Genomic DNA, 24,947 nt, shown 5'->3' on the forward strand with positions numbered 1-24,947 from the left:
TGGCCATGGGTATTTGAGCATTTTCAGGTCTTTACAAGCAGAAACGTTTAATCACCTAGTGATGATTTCAACAATAATTCATCAGATAAAGTAGTTGAGCTTCAGATAAACTGGAATTCATCCCAGGCCTAGTGAGTAGAGGGGTGAGTGTCAGGCTCCGTGCGCTTTGTCCCTAAGTATTTTGAGCAATCTCAGCCACCAAAAGGACTGGGTCTCCTACTGCTTGGTGCTCCCCTTCTCAATTTCCTTACAAAATTTAAAAGTTCATTCTTGCGATTAGGCTGCCATTTTTGGAACTATTAATTTTTTTTAATTCTACATAAATTTTACCTACGATTATATGTACTGGTTATATATGCAGTAATCTACCAATGTTTACAGAATAAAAATAAAAATAAATTTTGGAGAATATTGTATTTAAAATTTACATTCTTTTATTTTTTAGACAAACTTCTGATTTACCAAAGCATCTCTCAACAATTGACAATAAAAAATAATTATATAGACACATATGAGGTTTCTAAAAGACTATGTTTTACCCCCTGGAAAACAATTTTTAAAAGTACATACTTGGCCCCCTTTAATCAAAAGTTATTTTTAAAAGCCTTGACATAAACCTGCTTTCAGGATATCATTTTTTAAAAGTTTCAGTTGCAAGTTAATCAATTCTAGCTCCATACATTTCTCAGAAGAGCCAGATATTAATGTCAGATGCGATACGCAGCCTGAGTTTATTTCAGGAAGCTTCGGAAATTAGTGGGCTCAGTAAATACTGAAGAGAAACCAAAGTTCTCTGAGCTCAGAGATTCTGAAACCTGTTGAAGAATTAACTTTTTATTTATGGCTTTAATGTTTGGACACAGTCATGAACCACATTTTTTTAAAAACATGTTCTCTATTCTGAATTGGAAACGATGCTTTTTGTCAATGTAAATTTCTAACAATTAGCAAGTATTCAGGAGGAGCAACAGACGGTGCTTTCCACTTGGAGAAGAAAGAGCCCATTGAAAGGCTACGTTAGATAATATCTTCCTTTTCTCTTCTGCGAAAAGACAAAAGTCCTCCAATACTTTAGAGAATTCAAACCCAATTTTCAGAGTAAATACCATTAGAAATAAGATTTCTTTTTACTGTTGCTTTATTTTCAAAGTACCAGAAATTTTCATTTTCTTTAGTACTCAAAAATTTGTGATCATTTACTTACTTAATTTTCCAGTTTCTGTCACAACATTTAACAACGCCAAATCTCCCTGTTCTGATATAAACTGCCTTCCTACTCTTTTTGAGAACTCCAGGTGAAGAGGGTATCAAAGTTGCTATAATGAAAATTCATTGTTATCAATAATGATAAAAATCCAACACAGTTGCAGAAAAGAAAGCAGAGCTCCTGATCTCTTTTTCTATAACCATAAGACCTAATGTTTATTGCTTTAATATAATAATTATACACATGATTGAAGTAATAATATCTTTTTCACTGATTTATTTAGTTATAAAACATTTATGTGTGAGGCACTGTGGGCAATGCAAAGCTTAATAAAATATGACCCCTATTCTTGGAGATGAATCAGGCGTATAAACAAATATGTACTGGACAAACAGAAATGATTCATTTGAGATACATCATGTTTCTCAGACTTGGGTATACCTAATCCCCATCCAAGGAACTTGTTTGCAAATGCAGATTCCTGGGCCCACTTTCCTCAGTAAGCCAGAAATAGGGCCTAGGAATTTTCATTGTTATTAACTACTCCTAAAAGAATTCTGATGTCCCTGGTCAAGGATAACCCCTTGAGACTGTAATCAGAGAAGAGGGAGGTAATATGGTCCATTGGGGAGTACATGTGGAGATGCTGCATATTACAAAGAACCCCAGACCCCAGAGCCTGATGCGATTGAACATAGTGGAGACAAGGGCCCAGAAAAGAAGGGTTTTTATGGAACCAAACTGGGGTCCACCAACCCAGTGCAGTAAGACCAGGTATCTATACTGAGGTTTGCAGTGGGAGAAAGGAAGACGCTTATCTGCAGGGCACCAAACAAGAACTGGTCAGCTCATGCCTAAGTCCCAACCTCCCCCGTGGCTTGCAGGTGAGGGTATTTAAAAGCAGGAGTAAATTTCAGGAGAGCAAATGCTATAGGCAAAATAGTAAATTAGTACGTTGAGGTTACACATTGGTTTATGCCTAAAAGGGTGAGATATCTTGAACTGGAGTTGGGGCATGGCTTACAGGTCATAGGTGGATTCAAAGATTTTCTGATTTGCAATTGGTTAAGGAAGAGAAGCTTTGTTTAAAAATTGGGAGTCAGCCAAAAAGGATATTAGCTCTGGCTCATGGATGTGGCTCCCTTTAGGCCCTCAGGAAGAAATTTACAAAAAATGATGGTCAGAGCTCAGACTTCAGTTTCCCCTTATCTGAGATCTCCATGCCAGCAAAGTTATTTGGTGAGAGTCTGGGTTCCAGAAAAACAACTTAGAGACATATATTAAGATGTTATCTTCAGTTTCTATAGGAGAACCAAACATCCCTGTGATTCTAGCTTCCTTGGCTATTGTTTAAACTACTATTACCTCCGTTCTTATCAAGTTGTTGATTTACTTCTTAGGGCTAGCTAGGTGCCTGAATTACCCTTGAAACTCCACCTTTCCCTTCCATATGTGGGGTGGGGGGGGGGGTGCTTCCCAGGTCCCTAAGAGGGTGGTACCTCCTCTGTCTCCGGGTAGCTGACAATGTGTCTGAGGAAGGGAATCAGGTAAACAAAGGCAATTATCTACATTTTCCCTTCCTTTATTAATTAGATGTTCCGGATCCACCAGAAAACCTTCACTTGTCTGAGAGACAGAACAGGAGTGTTCGGCTGACCTGGGAAGCTGGAGCTGACCACAACAGCGATATTAGCGGTAGGAAGACTTGGGATAACTGTTTTCATTACTCTAGATAGTCAAAATTAATAGTGAAGTCACTTTTTAACCACTCTTGCTGGATTATTCTTCTTATAACATCCTTTTGAACTTTTAATATTGAGTATAAATTTTGGTATAACTTATCCATACTCCATACATTCTAATATTTTTTTCCCTGTTTATACTACCAGAGTATATTGTTGAATTTGAAGGAAACAAAGAAGAGCCTGGAAGGTGGGATGAACTGACCAGAGTCCAAGGAAAGAAAACCACAGTTATCTTACCTTTGGCTCCATTTGTGAGATACCAGTTCAGGGTCATAGCCGTGAACGAAGTAGGGAGAAGTCAACCTAGCCAGCCGTCAGACCATCATGAAACACCACCAGCAGGTATGCAGGTTCTCACATCAGGTTTCTAACAAAATATTTGTTTGTCCCCATCTTTGAACATCTAAAAAAAAAGATTGATAGAGTAATGTAGGATTTTAGATTTCTCCAAATAGTGTTAACAGTTCTGTAAACAGCACACAAAATATTCAAAGCACACAAGTTTCAGAAGCGTTACATACGAGTTCGATAAAACCAGGAAATTAGGGGAGTGACATACGAAAAAAAAACATTACTTTCAGTAATTTCTGATGGCTAAATATCAAGTTTAACCAGATATCATCAAGTAAGTTCTAAATTAAAGTTCGATGTGTACGCATCTAACATTATTAATTTTTATGCATCCAGTGTCTTTTCTTGTGTTTCAACATCAATCTAAATTTCCAAGATGCGTTTGAAAAAATCTCAAGGATGGCTGCTAAAATTTGTACTACTGAATTGTTATTGATCATCAATGTGGTCACAGCATGATATTTTATTTTTCCTTGGCTAAAATAAATACTCTAGGACATAATTTCCTTTTTGGACTGAGAAAAAGCAAGTGAAGGTTATAACTGGATCAGATAGAAATTAACACTTGTGTGATTTTAGTGTATGTCAATCTTTGCACTAAACTCCACATTTAGCTATTTCTAACAAAACGAATCCATCTAAAAATATTCATGACTACTTTGCAGGTTTTATTCATTTTGATGTCCTTAAAACTTGGCTGCTGATATTAATACATGGTGTTTATTTTATTCTTCTAAAGGCAAATATTCACAACATATGTTTCTAATGACAATTCTAATAGAAAAAATAGAGCAGGCTTAAATTAAAGTATTTTTTAAAAAGCAGGTTCAGAATTTTAAAAAGCAGTTTTAAAAATTTTAAAAGCAGATTCAAAATTACGACATATATACTAAACCATCTACTCTCCACTGGATAATAATTATTTCACTCCAAGAAGACTATTTTACTCTTTTAAATAAAATACATATTTAAAATCTACCTTAAATCTTTTTAGGAACTGGACCAAATATAAATTAATAAGTACAATCAAACTTACTTAATTATCTGTGTTTTTGGGGGGCAGGAGTTGTGATATGATGAATTACCTATGGGTTAAAAGGAAAAATAATGTTAATGTTTTTAATTTTTCAGCTCCAGATAGGAATCCACAAAACATAAGGGTTCAAGCCTCTCAACCCAAGGAAATGATTATAAAGTGGGAGGTGTGTATTTCTTAATATGTTATGTATTTCTTTGTGCTCTTTTCTCTTTCTCTTAGGTCTGCATGCTAACTACAATGATAGCACAACATTTTTTTAAGAACAAAGATAAGATTTGGAAATGAAATTAACTTGGGAGTCATCATCATAAATTTTAAAGATCATTGTGATTAAAACGATGTTACGAAATCGAGTTTAACACCGGTCAACAATTTAGGGAAGATTATACAGATTGATTTAGTTGTAATACATTACCGAAGTTTCAAATTATTAATAATTTAATTAACAATATTCTAGATTCTCTTCCATCCAAAAAATACTGAAAATCTTTAATTAATTTAGTAGAATCTACTAGATATTATGCATATCAAACTGATGACCCCCCAAAAAGTGTTCACTACTCATTAAACACCGGTAGACATTTTGTATTCTCCTTTCTAGTAATTCTGAGGATGGTCTTGTGAAGAAAGCGTCATGAACGCCTTATTCTAGATCTGGAGACGGCATCCAGGATTACGAATGTCTTGCCCATCACCACACAACCAGAAATCCACAAAGCTAGGATTTACATATGAGGATCTTTGGACTCCAAACCTCACTTTTTCCTCCTTTACATATCTCGGTTAAATGTTATTAAATAGACTTCACCATTTGAATTTTGCATAAAAATGTCCATCTGCCCAGATAATTTTAATTATTCTAGGGTCATTTCCAAATTTCTTCTGTAACAGTGGGGAATTTTATTTTCTCTCTACTACTTGGATGTATTTAATGACTAGTATATTGGCCTACCTAAAAGGAAATTGTCATTCAACCATTCTGATGAGTAATAGGCCTCCAACATTGAATTTATAAAATTTTGTGTAAACATAGAACATTTTTAATGTATGCTGAAATATACTAATTTATTTCCACAATTCATTCCAGGTATAATTTTTGGGAGAATTTTAGAATGCACAAAGTTTAGTTTGCTTTTTACCCTCATATGTTGGTCTTTGTCGTCATTACACAATCACATGGCCCATAACTGCAAAATATTTAGTCAATATTTTTTAGATCAAAATTAGATCTTTATTTCCACTTCAGTGAAATTAAGTTTTACAAGTTTAAGATGTGGAAAACTTTTTTTAAAATGGTAATACATAGAAATGAAATACATTCAATAATATTATTTCTTTCCTTGAATGTGCAGTTATAGTTACTACTACATTGTCTTGATAATTACTTAATTTATAGTCTAAAATGATGTTAGTCTTTTAGGGTGTATCTGTATTATCCTCCCTTAAGTTCCATAGAAATTTTCATAAAGTAGATAATATAGTCGGTTAGATATCAATAATACTGTGTATTTGCCAGTCAGTTCCTCAGAGAAGCACATCATGTTCCAGTAACATTAGCTCATTAATCCTCACTACTGCTTTGGGAGGGCTGTGGTCCATGATGGTGTCAGTCTTATATGTCATAAAGAGAAACTGGGAATCTCAGAGTTTGATGACCTCACCCAGATGCCATGGGCTGAGTCATATGGAAAAAAGGCCAGAAATCTTCAGTCTTTTTGACTGCTCCTCTCACTCATAAGTCATTTTTTATTACCCGAAGATACACAAGATTGATTATTAATGCTCTCTTCTTGTAAGAATGGGACTGTACTAAGAAAGCATCTATGGCCAGGTGCTGTGGCTCATGCCTGTAATCCCAGCACTTTGGGAGGCCAAGGCGGACAGATCACAAGATCAGGAGTTTGAGACCAGCCTGGACAATATGGTGAAACTGCGTCTCTACTAAAAATATAAAAAATAGCCAGGTGTGGTGGTGCATACCTGTAATCCCTGCCACTTGGGAGGCTGAGGCAGAAAAATATCTTGAACCCGGGAGGTGGAGGTTACAGTGAGTTGAGATCATGCCACTACGCTCCAGCCTGGGTGACAGAGTGAGACTCTGTCTCAAAAAAAAAAAAAAAGCATTTAAAATTGGTCTTTGAGGAGCAAATGACATGTCATTTAGTAATTAATTGACTAGAGGAAGGAAGTAGTCACAGGATTTGGATCTAGGCTGACGGTTACATTCCCAATATGTCCCATGGTGTCTCCTATTATCTTGATGTGTCAGAGATCTAATCACTACTGACACAGCCAGTGAAGTTTAAGGACATTCATTCATTGAGTATCGTTCTGTATGGATCATCCTGCAGAAAGGAGTTAGACTCCAGGTTTTTCCCAGTTTCACAATCAGACAGTATCGTGAATGAATTACCAGATCCCCTCCAGAGATGTACTAGAAATAATTCCTATCTACATGATAATGGTCAGAGAGACATAATTTGAAAAAAAAAAAAATCTGGTCTTTCCCAAAAGAATTACCAATGAAGATGAGCACTAGGAACAGACTGGACATCCCTAATTTTTGTTTATTTGTTTATGTTTTACATTTAACATTAAACATGATTCAATTTAAAGTAAAATTACAATTTAACTTAATGGTAGAACTAGGCTTTTTAGTTAGCATTACCTTCAGACATTCACTTCTCATATATTAAGTCGGTCATGACTCACTCATATATTTTGAGTGTTCGAACATCGTAATGTTCTACTTGCAAAACAGGACAAAAGAGTCTACTGCAACCTCATCAGTTAAATACCTGTATCAGGATAATTTTTGCTTGAGAGTTTCCATTGTTCTTAAGCATAGGTATGTGAATTTTTAACTTTGCTCAGCAAAATAACACATTTCAAACTTAAAGGACACCAAAAACAAAACCAAAAGCCCAAAACCCCACTAATGTTGGGAAGCAGGAACGTCTTTAATTACCTGGTTATACAATCGCATCCAATGGATCTAGATTTTATTATTTATAATACAAGTATAATAAGAAGAGCTACTGGCTTTAAAATGAAATTAAGTGCAATTAAATGAACTATAGTATAACATAATGACTATAGTAGCTAACAATGTATTGTATTCTTGAAAATTGTTGAGACACTAGGTTTTAAGTGTTCTCATCATAAAAAATAAGTATATGAAGTAACATATATTTTGAGTAGCTCAATTTAGCCACTCCACAATGTACACATATTTCAAAACATGTTGTACATAACAAGTAGATACAATTTTTATTTCTCAATTAAGAATAAATAAAAATGTTCAACAGTTTTTTAAAAAATGGAATCAAGGCAGGACAGCAGTCTTTCTGTTTTCTAGATTAATAGTTATAACCTTGCTTGGTTCATAGATCTCTTCGAAACTATGTTGGACGTACAAGCTCTTTTTCTAGAAAATTACACACAAAAAGTCATACTAACAATATCATTGGTTTCTCAGATCCTTTGAAGGATACACATGTACCCCGTCTAGAGATTCCTACACCCCACGTTAAGAACCTCTTTTCTAGAGACCCCTTCCTCGTGGGCTCCTTCACGAGAGGCAGAGGGAAGGGAAGGCTGGTGGCCTTCCTGCTTACTCTGCCCTTGCTCCTTCTGTTCTTTCTTGAAGAGATTATTTGGGAAATGTCTGAGGCTCAGTAGGCATTGCCTTCAAGTCAAATACAAAGCATTCAGGCTGTTTATTTGGGTTCCCGGGTACTAAAAAGGCCGATAATATAACTAAAATATTTTTGTTTAAACTGTTGTGGTTTATTATTTATTTATTTAAAATTTGTCAGAGAACTTTATTAAATTTAACTCCTTTCTTTGGAGCAAAATGTGTAAAATGAATAATATTATTTGCACACACTTATTGTCAGCAGAGACTGAAGAAAACTATCATTCCAGATTGCAGTACGGCACTACAAGCCCATGGCCTAATTCACTGGGACAATGCTAAAGCCCCTGGTGAATTTATATCCATTTCACACTCTAAAATATCTTGGAGCAAAACTTTCCAATGAATCCAAGTATTAAGAAGGTCTGCAGAAAATCTCAGAAAGTTTTCATTCTGTTTTGATTTTTTTCCCCTCAGTTTAGTTTATTCACCTTGGAATAGGAATACACTTAAAATTATTTTGCTGATATGTCACTACGCTTTCAACTTAATTCCAAGCAATGCCTCTAATAAGTGTTTTAGTAAATTAGATTAAGTTGAGAAGGATTACAGATTCTGTAAGAACACTGTGTATGACATTGTTGACTCACTCACATATGCAGAGAAAACTACTGTTTATATAAGTGAACCTTAAATTTAGGATTAAAATCGTATTTTAAACTTATTTTATATAACTGATTCATTTCAATGCACAATCCCATTATCTTTGAAATTAAACAGGCAGTTTAAACCACATTATTGTTTTTAAATTAAAGTGTTGCTCAATTAAAAACTAAAGTGGAAATAAACAATTTCCCATACTAGAAATTATTCCTCCAGGCTGGGTGCTGTGGCCCATGCCTATAATCCCAGCACTTTGGGAGGCCGAGGCAGGCAGATCACCTGAGGTTGGGAGTTCAAGACCAGCCTGACCAACATGGAGAAACCCTGTCTCTACTAAAAATACAAAATTAGCCGGGCGTGGTGGTGCATGCCTGTAATCCCAGCTACTCAGGAGGCTGAGGAAAGAGAGTCGCTTGCACCCGGGAGATGAAGGTTGCCGTGAGCCGAGAGCGCACCACTGCAGTCCAGCCTGGGCAGCAAGAGTGAAACTCCGTCTCAAGAAAAAAAAAAAAGAAAAGAAAAGAAAAAAAAAGTTATTCCTCCAAATATTTCTATGGAGAAAAATAAAGTGGGTAAGGGTGGCATTTTTTCTTAAAGAAAAATAAAGAGTGGTCAAGGAGCTGGGAAATTATTAGAAAGAGGAGCTACTGTTTCTTTGTATTAAAATAGGAACATTCATATTCTCCAAAAATATTTACATAATCTCTCTCTTCTTATAGAAGAAAAATGGAGAAGGATAGAACCAGGTGCAAGAAAGAGTTCTCTTCAAAAAGCCATGGGAGAATCCCATTCACAACCAAAGAATTCGTGGCCATATTATTTGTTATTTCAGCCTGTTCTTTGGAAATGAAAAGGTGGAATGTAGTGGAAAGCATAAGCAAAAAGCTAAAACACTTTGTGGAATTTCTTTGTAACTTCCTTCATGTGTAAAAACTTAAGACTTTACCATAAGGACATAATCCAGGCGTCTGATTGTAGGCTTCTCATTACTTGGGCAGTTAAGGGATTAATTTTCATACTTAAGCTCATATGATGACAAAACTTTTTCACAACTGTCTTTAAACCGAGAAGGGGGATTTAAGATCTCTCAACAAATGACCATTTCATTACATTGTTCCTTATTCCACTTAGGGTGGTTCACCATCATCTCTGAGTCAACACATCTGTGATCAGACTAAATGAGTCTTGCCTCTTCTGTTTTAGCCTTTGAAATCCATGGAGCAGAATGGACCAGGCCTAGAGTACAGAGTGACCTGGAAGCCACAGGGAGCCCCAGTGGAGTGGGAAGAAGAAACAGTCACAAATCACACATTGCGGGTGATGACGCCTGCTGTCTATGCCCCCTATGATGTCAAGGTCCAGGCTATCAATCAACTAGGATCTGGGCCTGACCCTCAGTCAGTGACTCTCTATTCTGGAGAAGACTGTAAGTGATGCACCTAAAACTGCTAAGCACGTCAGTAACTGTTGCTTTCAAATATATTGTACTTCAATCAACAAATATTTGTGAACAACTACTGCATGCAAAGAGGATGTACTAGCCGTGGGAGATAAAAAGAAATATAACACATGACTTCTATCTTAGGATTGATTGTAGGACAGTTGATCGTATAGAGTACCAAGGAAATATGTTGAAAGTTTCCATGTTATTCAGTTTCCTATAAAGCTCTTTCTACATTGAAAATTGAAGACCTGGAATTATCACTGCAATCATTTAAAGCAGCATAACTGTCATAAGATTTTCAAGTACATCTGCCCTTTGCCCTTACTTGTCAAGGATCCCCTAAGAGCCACTTGCTATCATGCCCTGGGCTTCATTGGGCATGATTCAAAGCTCAAAGTCTGGAGCTTTCCTAATACTGATGAGATATATACCCAGATTTATATGTAGAATTATATGCACACACACCTTCTGATGCCATAGTAACTGCTGCAAATAGTTTATTGGAAGAAGAAAAAAACACTGCATTCTGTATTGCGAATACTGTGAATAATATTAGGGGTTATTCTCATTGCCTTTCCAGCATCTAAAGGAATAATTTGATCCAAAAATAGAAAAGGTTCAGAATGAGAAATAGCCAAATCATTACTCACCTGCCGTCTAAATTCTTCTACCCAAATAAAAGCACACAAAACACATATCACATGTGAATTAAGATAGTATTAGCCTTGACTGCTCTGTATTTGGCTTATTCCTCTGTAGTAAGAACTCCTATAGAACAGAGATAATAATATCCTCTTCACAGGGTTGTATGAACCAATTTAGGTAAGTCCCTTAGAACAGTGCCTGACACATAGCATATGCTCAAATGTTAGCTGTTATTAATATTTGATTAACAGAATTCCCAACCAATTTTATTTATATTACTAGTTTAATTCACTTGCTTCCAAAGGCAAGATGCCCACAGAATAGTTTCTGGTTTTATTTACCCACATCGTATCTATCTGGAGGGCTTCGTTTCTCAGTGTGATACAGTCTATCCTCTTCTTTGGGAAATCTATTTGGGCTGATAAACTTATCTATCATGAGAAACTCTTTAGGTTCCATTTGGAGTGAATTTCACAAAGTGCTTTCTCCAGAAGAAACATTATGAAAATTTTTGAAAAGGATCCTAACAATCACATTTGCAGGTTATTGAAAACTAATCAATCTTCTACGATTAACAGATCCTGATACAGCTCCAGTGATCCATGGGGTGGACGTTATAAACAGTACATTAGTTAAAGTTACCTGGTCAACAGTTCCAAAGGACAGAGTACATGGACGTCTGAAAGGCTATCAGGTTTTTATCATGGTTTTTCCTCTTCTTGTTGAATTGGTATCTTTCCTGAGAATAAAGAAGAATTGATTTCAGAAGAAGTCAAAGAGAATCTGCCACCACAATGGATATATTAAAAGATTTTTTTTTTCATTGCAGATAAATTGGTGGAAAACAAAAAGTCTGTTGGATGGAAGAACACATCCCAAAGAAGTGAACATTCTAAGATTTTCAGGACAAAGAAACTCTGGAATGGTTCCTTCCTTAGATGCCTTTAGTGAATTTCATTTAACAGTCTTAGCCTATAACTCCAAAGGAGCTGGTCCTGAAAGTGAGCCTTATATATTTCAAACACCAGAAGGAGGTGAGAGGATGATGATGTAGAGTCATGTCAAAAATGGAGGTGATCCATGGCCGTATTAAACATTCTTCCTTATGGCCAGGCACAGTTGCCTGTAAATCCCAGCACTTTGGGAGGCCAAGGCAGATGGATCACTTGAAGTCAGGAGTTCCAAACCAGCTTGGCCAACATGATGAAATCCTGTCTCTATCAAAAATACAAAAATTAGCCAGATGTGGTAGTGCATGCCTGTAGTCCCAGCTACTCGGGAGGCTGAGGCAGAAGAATCACTTGAACCCGGGAGGCGGAGGTTGCAATGAGCCAAGACTGGGCTACTGCACTCCATCTAGCCTGGGCCACGTGAGACTCTGTCTCAAAAAAATAAATAAATAAAATAAACATTATTCCTTATTAGTAGTTAATTAATATTTACTTCAGATGAGTTTGTCAATTTCTATAAAATTTATAATACCATAAGGCTTTTTTGAATTTTTCTAATTGATGTGAGTTTATTTTTGGTCTTGTGTTTTCTAGTACCTGAACAGCCAACTTTTCTAAAGGTCATCAAAGTTGATAAAGACACTGCCACTTTATCTTGGGGACTACCTAAGAAATTAAATGGAAACTTAACTGGCTATCTTTTGCAATATCAGATAAGTAAGTAGAAATTTGAATTGGAGTTAACTTGTTAATATTTCAGTTTTTGGTTGAATATTCTGTGTGCTATGTTGGGAGTCTAATGATCACTTAAGGCCATGGTTTGTAAGCTGCCGTTCTTCCTTGTAGCCCAGGGGTCTTGGGTAAACTGGCTTGCAGGCCAAATTCAGCCTGCTGCCTGTTTTTAGGGATAAAGTTTTAGGACGACATGGCCATGTCCACTTATTTATATATGTCTACAGCTACTTTCTCCCTGGAGTGGCAAAGTTGAGTCATCTCAATGGAGACTACACGGCCTACAAAGGCTAAACGTTTACCGTCTGGCCCTTTAATGAAAGGTTTGCTTACCTGTTTTAGAAAAAAAGCAGTGTGCTGATGGGTACACAAAACACGTGTTTAATGTTTATATATAAGATGTTTGGAGAAGTAGGAAACATGCAAGAGTTATTGAGTGATGTGATGGAGATTCAAAGCACAGGTACCTTCCACACTACCTCTTCTGCCTCAGATATATGCTCCCAGACTCAATCCTAAATGTACTTGTGTTTATCAAATCTCTATGGGTTGCTCACTGTTTCATGGAGATGATATTGCAAGGACTAAATAATTGTCTTTGGGTCATGACTCAGAATGGGCTCTGTCCAGATGCCGCTGTGCAACTAGAGTAACGTGAATGTGTTTAGATGAGATCAGGTCGTTTTTAATAGCAGCGCCTCCCATCTGAAACAGTCCTCGAGTTTAAGCATCATCTCAAAATGGAAATTCGGGGATTGACATTATAGAAAATTTTAGCAACATCCCATCATGAAAATTTTAGGCTTTCAAGACATCAATTCCCAAAACACCAGAAATACAGAGACCCAGCATACACTGCTTACAAGTCAACTTGATCATAGTCCTGTTGTGCTACTTTCACATCAGCTCAAGACTTCCAGCAATCCAGGTCACGTATTTGCTTTAGTTTCTGATGGTTTCTGCTGAAATTAGCACATATGTTTAAATACATACAGGCATAATCTCAACGGAAGTAGACTTTAGCACTTTTGAGTGCTTGCTAAGTAGCAGGATCAATACTAAGTGTATCTCTTTGCATTGTGCTATTAAAATAAGAAATCTATTAGATATGTACTATCACTATTTTATGAGTGAGGGAATTGATGTACATCGAGTGTACTCACACAGAGTCAAGTAGTAAAATAAGTGTTAAGTGGGAGGCCGAGGCGGGTGGATCACGAGGTCAGGAGATCGAGACCATCCTGGCTAACACGGTGAAACCCCGTCTCTACTAAAAATACAAAAAATTAGCCGGGCGTGGTGGCAGGTGCATGTAGTCCCAGCTACGCGGGAGGCTCAGGCAGGAGAATGGCGGGAACCCGGGAGGCGGAGCTTGCAGTGAGCCGAGATGGCGCCACCGCACTCCATCCTGGGCGACAGAGCCAGACTCCGTCTCAAAAAAAAAAAAGTGTTAAGAATGCAAAGCAAGATCAGTCCAATTCTAGATGTTGAGCTCTTAACCTTATATTAGTCAATGAACTGGTTTTCAAAAAAATTGTAAGAACTGCAGAAACAGTTGAAGATTCTTTTAAATGTCAATTTGTTTGGTAAAGATATAATTTCTCCTTATCCTAACAATAGGAAACTCAACTAATTAAATTCCCACCTTCATATTGATCCGTATGTGACATTTAAGTTTATTTAAAAACAAGTTCTTAGAATATAGAAGTTGAAATATTAACAATTGTAATGATTATTGAACTGCTTGATATGTGTATTTTAAAATAAAATAATATATAATTATTTTCCTTTCTATTAATATTAATTGATCAAGACATTTTAGGTAGTTTACCTTTTTCTTATTGCTTTTACATATTTTAAATTGTTGCAATTTATATGTATGAGAGCTCTATGTATACTCTCCTGAATTCTTATATTGATTGTAGTAGTTTTTCAATTGACTTTGTGGTCATTCACAATTATGTTTTCAAAAAATCTAAAAAAGTGATGATTTCACCTCCTTCTTTCCAATGTTTGAATGCCTAGTTTGTTTGTTTTTTCTTTTCATTGATTTAAATTGCATTTTTATGGACCAAGGAAGGCATTTTTATGTCAATAATAAATGCATTTTTTTAACCTCTATGGTATCTTGGACTGGGAGTCAAGAGGATTTATTCTACATTCTTTCTTGCCACTAACAGCTGCACTATCTTGGGTGTATTTCATCTCTTGGTCTATTGTTACAGTAATCTTATAATACTCCATACTCTTACACAAATCACATGTCTTTGCTGGGTTCCAAATTCTTTGAAAGAAGCTATCTATCTGATTCAGCTTTTTACAGTGAGCACTTTACATAGTACTTAGTACACAGTAGATATTCTTAAATATTTAATATATTCCTTCATTTATTGATTCTGTGTATACTGAGTAGCTATTTCGTGCCATATGTTAAACTAGAAACCATAGAAGACACAAACAAATTATCATCTCAATTATTCTTCCAAAAGGAAATTACAATACTTAAGTCAAAGATACAATGAAAATATAGCAATGGGGAAAATTCATTATTATTAATACGTATTATGAAGCTGGAGCAGTTGGCTCCAATATAGCGCAGGGATTAAAGACGTTTCTCTGGGGTCCAAAGGCCATGGTTTGGATTCAAATTCCAGTCTGCAAATATAGAGACCCAAGATGGGAGCAAAGGGCTTATTCTTGCGAGACCTCGTTTTGTCATATATGATATAGTCATAGTAGTTGTATGTACCTCATAGGATTAAATGAGTTGATGGTTATGAATCATTAATGTATCTTTACATACCACAAGCATAAGGAGAAATGAAAATAATGAAGAATGCAACTTGAATGGTTAAATACATTTGAGCTGTTGTTCATGTTTATTTTTTTAGTAAATGACACCTATGAGATTGGAGAATTAAATGATATTAACATTACAACTCCATCAAAGCCCAGCTGGCACCTCTCAAACCTCAATGCAACTACCAAGTACAAATTCTACTTGAGGGCTTGCACTTCACAGGGCTGTGGAAAACCGATCACGGAGGAAAGCTCCACCTTAGGAGAAGGGAGTAAGTACATGAGGCTTCTCTTTTTAACAGAAGATTTAAAAAGAGACTGCATCTTTTTAAACAGCTGCACTGAAAGGAAAGCACCGTGCCAGTGATTGTAAATTAGAAATGATTGTGATCCCACTCTGTCTGACCTTCTGTTTTCCACTGAGATAGAGGCAGAATTTATTAATCTTGTTTGGAAAGTTCACACTGACTCAATTTATGGATTTCTGCGCAATACCAATCAAATTATAGCTTAGTGTATACAAGGTCAGGAACTATAATTTTACTTAATTAAAGTAGCAGGACATAAGGTCACAAAGCTATTCAAAAGGTTAGTAAAGGTACATTTTTTTTTTAGAAATGTTTCCATACAGAAAAATATTTGGCTCTTCCATTTGTAGACATTACAGATCTAATACATCTCACTTGCATGCCTTCACTCTATATACATTGATTCATATGTCAATTTTGTTTTACTGTCTGATGATTGATGCCAAGCAACTGGCTGGGAAATGGCTTATAAATCTATGGTTTCACTTGTAACACAATTATCCTAATTCAATTACACTTTTCTATTTTTTTCTACCTTTAACCATTTCCTTTCCCAAATTGCATCTCCAGTTATGATTTTAGCGAGGTTCTTGCTAAGCTTTCTATGATAGCGACAGGACCTTCGCAGAGAAATCAGGTCAGAGGAACTGATGTACACACGAAGTGAAACAGAGAGAGATTTATGTAGGGCTTAGGCTGTTCAGGCATGGAAGGATATTGGAGAAAGAAAAGAAGGATGTAGAAGATGGCAGAAAGGGAAATAGAGTTGTTTATTTATCATGTATTAAGTGTGGTGCAAAAGTAATTGTGGCCCTTCCATTAAAAGTAGTAATGGCAAAGGCCGCACTTGCTTTTGCACCAATCTAATACCATGTGTCAGACTGTGTTCTGGATGCTTTTCCAAATTGTAGATTAGAAAAATGGTAGAATCAATGAAAGAAACATCACAAACGGGAAAAATAGTAAAGAAAATGCAGTTGCCTATTATTTATTGAAGATGTATATTAAAATATATTCAAGCTTGTGAGTGACTGTAAATCACCGTGTTTGTGTGTGAATGGTTATGCTCTGACCTTCAATATTGGTTTGTTTTTACATCTTATTGTGCCTACTATATCTAACTAATAACAAGCTTACGTTTTTCTCAGATTCCTTAAACATTTAAAACCCCTTCATGTGGGAAAATTGTATAATTCAAATAATTACTTCCCTAAAACTCACAAAGTATTCCCAGGGATGAATTGAACACCAAGTGAAATGAAGAACTAATTTCACTGACTTTACCTACTCATAAAAGTTAGACTTAAAGATGGGGATTGGAAACTTCCCAGTAACTAAAAGGTTCTTATTTCTGAAGCATTGGAACTGACAACAAGTGTCCAATACAAAGAGAAGTCAGAGTGGTAGTAGTCCAAATATGCAACTTCCATATTTTTAAAAACAGAATTTAAGGCATGGAGTTGGTTGCTATTTTGATATAACCAAGACCATAATGTGCATGTGAAATGCTGATCCCATTCTTACCAATTGGAAGCATATGAGAAAAACTATTCACAGAATTGCCTGACAAGTGTTACACAGTCTAGTATATATGTTGCAAAATTTGGGCTTGGTTACATTCATGCTTGAGAAATTGTTTTTGGAGGATGAAAATGCTGTTCATGTGATTTTACAGGTGATGTGGCATCTTTTCTTCAAACTAAAAATGTAACTAATGTGCTGCATGTCTTAACATTTCTTCACTGTCGTATGTGTCAGGAATTTAAAAATGTTTCTTACTAGTGTGTTTGTGCTCTTTTTCAGGAATCCGCATTTTCAGCATTCCAGCTAACTGCCCCCTCCCCGAGTTGACACTGATTTCTATTCTATAGGCATGTCTTGCTATAAGTACAGGGAAAAAAATTACAATCTCTTTTTCTACTAGAGTTCAACATAATCTTTGAAAAAATATATATTTTCAATGAGGAGAGATACATCTTGTTATCAGTCAGCACTCTAAAAATGATCACTTGTGCAAATCGGAACCTACTGCTATGCATCTTTCTTCTTGCTCTGCCTGTGTAGCTCATTTCAAGGTCATTTGGCGTTTGTTCAAAAAATAGGATTTGAATGACAAGTATTTTTCTCTGATTGTTTTCACTCTGATTTCCAAGTAAATCATATTCCATAATCTAAGAGGGGAAAAGATGGAGTTAATCAGAAATATTATTTTTGTGTCATTAGCGGTTTGAATAGATCACTTGCTTTACTCTATTTTTCAAAAGCTTGCACTACTTAATGTTATACTAATATCTCTGTTTTTCAAGGTCAAAATTAATTGCACTCTGTTTCAATGACGCTTAATCTTGAAGGCTTTGCTCATATAATTGGCCTTATTTCCCTCATGGTGTCATTTTTAATAAAACCTTTTTGTTATTTAGTAACTATATAATTAATTTTTATTTTATAGTGAAAATACATAATGAAATATTGATCTGTAACATATACCCACTTAAAATAGAGTTTCATAACCCCTTGTAGTCTCAGTAAGAAACATATTTTATATCATTGTTAACATTTTCTGGGTTATATTTATTATATTGAGTTGATTCCCAGCAAAACTGTGGATCACATGCAAAAATATTTAAGATATTTGGTGGTAAGACAAGAAGTTAACATATTTTTGTTCAACTTGATTCATTTTATCTTCTACTATGAGATTCTACTATTAACATATTGACATATTAATATTTTTTGAAAAGTATTAACTTCTCACACCACTTTCAAAATGTCAGTAAAACCATTCCATTGGTATGTACCTGCAAGCCTGCATTTCACGTAGTTTGGACTTCTATAAATTTCAAATATTTAATATATGACCATATTTTTATGCTATTTCATCAGTATTTATGGAGAAGACCAAGGCAAAAAAAGCAATATATAGTTAGTTACGATTATAAGGTTATGTGCTGTCAATTATAAGTCAAAAGGCCATATTCAGTTTCCCATTAGGTGCGTGAAAATCCAAATTGCACAAAATTATATTGTATAATTTTTTTAAGTCTGTGGTTTTGAACCATTCATGTGACCAGGCAGATTTACAGTACCATTTCATCTTAAATGGCCATGCATTGAGTTCATTTCATTTACTCAGTTTCATTATATTAAAAAAGAAAGTTGAAATGTTGATTTTCTTGATCTCCTGGTAATTCAAAAACGATCTGAGAAAATGCGGTGTAAGTGACTTTCTTATTCATCTCTAACAGCAATATTTTTTTATGTCCTGCTTTTCCATGATTACAATTCACATGATTTAACTGTGTACATTTCTTAGGTAAAGGTATCGGGAAGATATCAGAAGGAGTAAATCTTACTCAAAAGACTCACCCAATAGAGGTATTTGAGCCGGGAGCTGAACATATAGTTCGCCTAATGACTAAGAATTGGGGTGATAACGATAGCATTTTTCAAGATGTAATTGAGACAAGAGGGAGAGGTGAGAAATGAGATTATATTTGGGGAAGTCTTAGTCAATCTATGTCCTGTAGAATATTTAGTGCTGCCTGTGTCCTATATTAAACGTAAAAACACTGAGTATATTAATTATGAAAATCATAATTTCAATTTGTTTTGACATATTTTTAAATTATCAAAATGAAAAATGTTTCACAGTAGTCCACCATCCTTTATTTTGTTTTTACTAGAGTTGTTGCCTAAAAATATCTCCTGCTAATTAACATATCTTAATAACACAAACTAAAAAGAAAAAGCAAAACAAAACAAAAACCACCAGGCTCCATGGTCATCTGCTTCTAACCAAGGCAGCTTGCGCTTTTGTTTGCTCCTTGCTGCTTCTGAGTTTAACTTCATCTGCCTTCACTATCCTTCTTTGGTTTTTCATCCTCAGAATCAAATACAACTCGAAGAAGTCCCTTTTTAAATAAAGAAGGAAAGATTTACCAGTATTCTCCCATTAACATGTCCTTCAAATTGCATTCCTTCTGGGGTCATTAAAAAAATTGATACTATTTGGTATGTTTAAAAATGATGTCTAATTTTCCCCAATGTTACAGAATACAAAAGACTGTTTCTAGTTTACAATGCTGTGACTTCTCTTTCTACCACAGAATATGCTGGTTTATATGATGACATCTCCACTCAAGGCTGGTTTATTGGACTGATGTGTGCGATTGCTCTTCTCACACTACTGTTATTAACTGTTTGCTTTGTGAAGAGAAATAGAGGTGGAAAGTACTCAGGTAAAATTGTTTCTTAATGTGATTTTCAACTTATTAAAAAGCATTTTCTGGGAAGCATTCTTCAGAGACAACTTTTTTTAAAAATACACATTCAAGTCAAATTTATATTAGCAAATTAGATGTACAATGCACTGACAGGAAAAACATATTGCTAAATTAACCAAAGAAAATATGTATGTTCTAGTTTCTAGCACTTAAAATGGGCTCTAACTGCCGGGCACAGTGGCTCACGCCTGTAATCCCAGCACTTTGGGAGGCCGAGGTGGGCGGATCATGAGGTCAGGAGATCAAGACCATCCTGGCCAACATGATGAAACCCCGTCTCTACTAAAAATACAAAAATTAGCCGGGCATGGTGGCAGCTGCCTGTAATCCCAGCTACTCGGGAGGCTGAGACAGGAGAATCACTTGAACCCGGGAGGTGGAGTTTGCAGTGAGCTGAGATCATGCCACTGTACTTCAGCTTGGGTGACAAGAGCAAAAACTCCATCTCAAAAAAATTAAAAATAAAAAATAGGCTCTAACAAGGTTGATAACACTTCCAAGCTTCTATTGTCTATCTGTAAAATATCAGCATCATTGAGAGACATATCACTAGGTCACACAGATGCTTTAGTGTTTTAAGAAGTGACCCATGTATAACACGCCTCTCTCTATACGTGACATACATGACTCATATTTTTCGCACTAGTGCATTCTAATATTACTGGCTCCACTGGTCAATTTTGTTGGTGTTAATCATTACTAGGAATGCATTTCTTATTACCACGGCATGTAGTAGACACACTGCCTCTTGAATTAATGATACATAAGATATACATGAAAGCCATCATAGTTGGTAATATGACGTTTGCCTTTAATTTCATTCAACTTCCGAATTTGTTTTGTCTTTTTCAGATATACATATTGTATCAAGATGATGATTATTACTAGTATTGCTTAGTATTCATGATGCTTTTATATAGGGACAAAGATTTAGGTTACACTGCTATTTGTTTCATGATGTTCAGATATATGAGAAGTTCATTATTGGCTTATGATTTATCTAGCAAATATTTATTGGGAACCCGTCATCTACGTAGAAACATTGAGAGCATAATTTCTAGGTTTTTGTAAAATGACATGCATAATTTATGGAGTTATGCATTTCACTTTTTTCTCTGAAGACTGAATGATTATGAATTAAGTTCACAATGACTAATAAATGTTCTGAGTAATTAATGGGAAATGTTAAACAGTTATAGCATTCTCCTTATCCCCAACAAATAATCATTTGTGTATTGTGGTGCTATCCAGATTCCTAAGATGTTTCTTCAAATTATCCCCTAAAAAGAAAAAAAAATCAGCATTTCACATTGTAGAGCAACTAAGAGAATCTACTAGGTCTCTGCATGTAGCCGTAAAATGTTCCATGAAGAACAATTTGTATTTGAGGGCTTTTTTTTTTTTTTAAGTAAACGGAACAAGAGCTTTTTGGTCTTATATTCCTCTAATAAGAAAAATCAGCCAGGCATAGTGGTGGCTGCCTGAAATCCTAACTACTCGGGAGGCTGAGGCAGGAGAATCCCTTGAACCTGGGAGGCAGAGGTTGCAGTGAGCCGAGATCACGCCTCTGCACTCCAGCCTGGGCGACAGAGTGAGACTGTCTCAAAAAAAGTAACAATAAAATAAAATGTCAGTGGAGACCTGAATATTCAGATTGTTGCAACAATTTTGAGTAAGAGTGATGTATAACAACAAAATGACTGCCTTTTTTTTTTTTTTTTTTTGAGACAAGGTCTTGTTCTGTTGCCCAGGCTGGAGTGCAGTGGTTCTATCTCATCTCTTTGCAACTTCTGCCTCCCAGGCTCAAGTGATCCTCCAACCTGAGCTCCTCGTGTAGCTGCGACTACAGGTGCATGCTACCATGCCTGGCTAATTTCTGTGTTTTTAATAGAGACAGGGTCTTGCTTTGTTGCCCAGGCTGGTTTCAAACTCCTGATATAAAGTGTTCTGCCCACCTTGGCCTCCCAAAGTGCCGGGATTACAGGCATGAGCCACCATATCCAGCCTTGATTGACTTTTTAAATTCAATTTAGTTTAATGACACAGATCTAATAGGTGCCTATGACATCTTCAAAAAGTTCAGATAGTAAAATAAATATTTAGTAATTTGGTCTTCACTGAGAAATCAAACTAAGTTGGGCTCTTCCAATAAGACTTCTCGTTCACATAATACCGAGTGGTCGCGTGAAAATATGCAACATGCTGCAGGTGTGACGACACATAAGTAGAACCCCCCAAAATCCCCTCTCTTTTTTTTTTAAACAAAGAAGTAACTGATGGGCTGTAGGTATAGCCAGAAAAAAATATTGCCTCACTGGTATCAAAACATTTGAGCAATGCTGTTCTTATTGACTATTAACTATTCCACAGCACTGGTAAAATGTCTTTTAAATGGTCACTGTATTACTTTCCCCACTTTTTTTCTCTTTTTTAGTTAAAGAAAAGGAAGATTTGCATCCAGACCCAGAAATTCAGTCAGTAAAAGATGAAACCTTTGGTGAATACAGGTAAACATAAGGTTCTGTTTTAAAATCAAAACCCATATTCTTCATGTTGAAAGCTTAAGTGAACAAAAAGGTGTTTATTCTTAATAAAAAGGTTACATAACTATAATGTAATGACCCTGTAAAGAATACTTTGTACAAATAGGGCCCACTTAAGTGCTAGCAACCAAATTTCTGTGTGTGTGATGAGCGTGTATAAATAATTACCGTCTAGGCAGAAATGTCGGTTAGGACACTTTTCTTGAAGCTCTGTGCCTAACACAAAAATATCTATTTGGGGTAGCTAAAACATCTATAGCATGGCCATTATGAACTCGGGTTCGATCCAATTTGCATCTACACACACATATCTGTATACCTACAGTGTTGCACCTGCAAAGGTAAGTAAGTTACAAACCCTGTCCTCTAGATGAACCTAATCAGCAGAGAAAAATATCCTATATAGGCAAATGACTGTAATGAATTAAATAGAATAAAAGAGCACAAAAGAGAGTAACTATTTCTGCCCAGGTAGGATTTTGGAAAAAGAATCATCCATATGAGATAAGCTAAGCTTTAAAGGATAAAAAGTATTGTGTTACTGTTAACCACTGGACAGAGGATGACCAAATGAGTGAGGGCGTGTCGGGCAAGGGAGGAATGGCAAGAAGTCTACTCTGAGCTAGGTAGGAATCTTCCGGGGACGTGTTAAACTGTCTCATTCTCCTTTTATCTTTCTCCATCTTCCCCTTTCTACTACTCTCTCAACTTCTTAGTTCTTTTTTGTTGTAATGTCATCATTTTTTTCAGGTCTCCTGTATATTTCAGCCATCAGACATACTGTAAGTTCCAGGTTTATATCGATTTTAGCACAGGGGAAACCAGAGTTTATATCAAAGAAGAAATCTGGTTGATCCTGATTCTCTCATCTCTGGATTCATCACTCTAGCAAGGGATATGGAGTATTTTCATTAGCTAATTGGTAGACATTTGAGCTTACCTGTACCTCCACTTTGTGGTATACTTATTTTTCTGTATTCTATTTAGTCAATACCCTTTTTATATTTTTATATTTCTTAATAAATGACTTTAAATTCTTTCCAGAATAAAGAACAATAAAGAGAAAGAAAGAAAGAGAGAAAAAGAAAAAGGAAGAAAGAATTTTGGAACTTTACAAATTGTGTTCATTACTATTGTATTAGTTAGCAGTTGCCTCATAACAATAAACACCAATACTCAACAGCTTAAAACAATAAACATTTATTATTTCAATGTCCTCATAATTCAGGAATCCAGACATGGCTTAGATGGGTACTTCTGGCTCAGGACCTCTCATGAGGTTGCAGCAAGGTTTTGACCAGGGCTATGGTTTCATCTAAAGTTTCAGCCAAAGCACAAATCATTCCTAGGCCATTCGTGTGGCTGTTGGCAGGATATAGTTCCATACAGGCTGTTGAAATAAGGGCTTCTGTTCTTCACAGGCCAGAGGTCATTCCTAACTCCATACCACGTAGATATCTCCATGGGTCCATTCACAACATGGCAGCTGGCTTCCTTCAGAATGTGTGAGCCAGGGAGCAAGAGAGAGCACCCAAGTTGGAAGCCACAGTCCTTTTGTAACCTAATATTGGAAGTGATATCTCATCACTTTTGTTGTATTCTATAGGAACAAATCATCAAGTTTAGCTCACAACTCAAAGGAAGAGGATTATACATGATACAAATTCCATGAGGCAATGATCATTAAGGACCTGCAACAACTTTTCAAAAGCTGAGGCAGGAGAATTTCTTGAACTCAGGAGGCGGAGGTTGCAGTAAGCCGAGATTGTGCCACTGCATTCCAGCCTGGGCAACATAGTGAGACTCCGTCTCAACAAAAAAACAAAAACACAAACAAACAAACAAGCAAAAAAAATTTTTGAAAGACAATATTAGCTCAATTTTACAGGCAAGAAAACAAAAACAATGCCTTGCAATGCCTTGTCTAAAAACCCATTTCCCCACACCCAGCTGCCTCTTTATAAAGATAGCTAACATCTTCCTGTGCATTATTTCCTATGACATCCCTTTATAGTAGTTGATGTGTTTTCCAACCTCTTTCCCCCAAACTACATATTTATCAGGATAATTGTCTACTTTCCACATTATCCCAGGAGACACTTTTATAAGATGCTGTGCCCTTGCATAAGTCCTCATTCTTCTAGCTTCTGATAATCATCCCTTTTGTTATTTTTCTTTACTCTTTGTTCCTGATTCCTCAGCCGATGCCTCATTGTTTTTCTTGATTTGTTCTTGTAACTGCAATATACTAATTCAAGAGCCAATGATCGTATCAGTCAGGGGAGCCTGTGTTATGCTGCTGTCAAAACAACTCCAAAAGCATTTTCTTTCTCAAGTTTTGTGTCCCACAGAGATTGCCCTTTTCATCTTAGTCACTTAGGAGCACTGGCTGGTGGATGAGCATCCAGGCTCCCCACAGCAGGGAAAATAGAATGTAATAAACTGAGCACTGGCTTTAAATCTTCCGCTCGGAAGAGACACATGTCACCTTTGCTCACTTTTTTTTTAAACCAAAGAAAATTCCATGGTGGCGTATAACACAGAGTAGGCAAAGAAGTGCCATCCTGCTTTATTCCTAGAAACCTGACGTACTTGATGAAA

At 36.0% G+C, this 24,947-nt stretch overlaps 1 protein-coding gene across 11 annotated transcripts in view; it reads left to right on the plus strand.

The window, feature by feature from the left end:
• CHL1 (cell adhesion molecule L1 like) overlaps positions 1 to 24,947 on the plus strand; it is a 209,574-nt gene that overhangs the window by 181,220 nt on the left and 3,407 nt on the right. For 8 of the 11 annotated variants that reach the window (XM_004033505.5, XM_055380956.2, XM_055380959.2 and 5 more), the window contains 11 exons: positions 2,801 to 2,902; positions 3,097 to 3,294; positions 4,435 to 4,505; positions 9,846 to 10,068; positions 11,310 to 11,425; positions 11,561 to 11,765; positions 12,276 to 12,398; positions 15,305 to 15,484; positions 18,834 to 18,995; positions 19,627 to 19,758; positions 22,238 to 22,310. In XM_004033505.5, coding sequence (XP_004033553.1) covers positions 2,801 to 2,902; positions 3,097 to 3,294; positions 4,435 to 4,505; positions 9,846 to 10,068; positions 11,310 to 11,425; positions 11,561 to 11,765; positions 12,276 to 12,398; positions 15,305 to 15,484; positions 18,834 to 18,995; positions 19,627 to 19,758; positions 22,238 to 22,310 — 1,585 coding nt within the window. The remainder of the gene's footprint in view (positions 1 to 2,800; positions 2,903 to 3,096; positions 3,295 to 4,434; positions 4,506 to 9,845; positions 10,069 to 11,309; positions 11,426 to 11,560; positions 11,766 to 12,275; positions 12,399 to 15,304; positions 15,485 to 18,833; positions 18,996 to 19,626; positions 19,759 to 22,237; positions 22,311 to 24,947) is intronic. The other 3 variants (XM_031009568.3, XM_055380962.2, XM_063703557.1) reach the window with 1 other exon arrangement.

Source organism: Gorilla gorilla, chromosome 2 (genome assembly GCF_029281585.2).
Source record: "Gorilla gorilla gorilla isolate KB3781 chromosome 2, NHGRI_mGorGor1-v2.1_pri, whole genome shotgun sequence".
In the NCBI taxonomy this organism is placed as follows: Eukaryota; Metazoa; Chordata; class Mammalia; order Primates; family Hominidae; genus Gorilla; species Gorilla gorilla.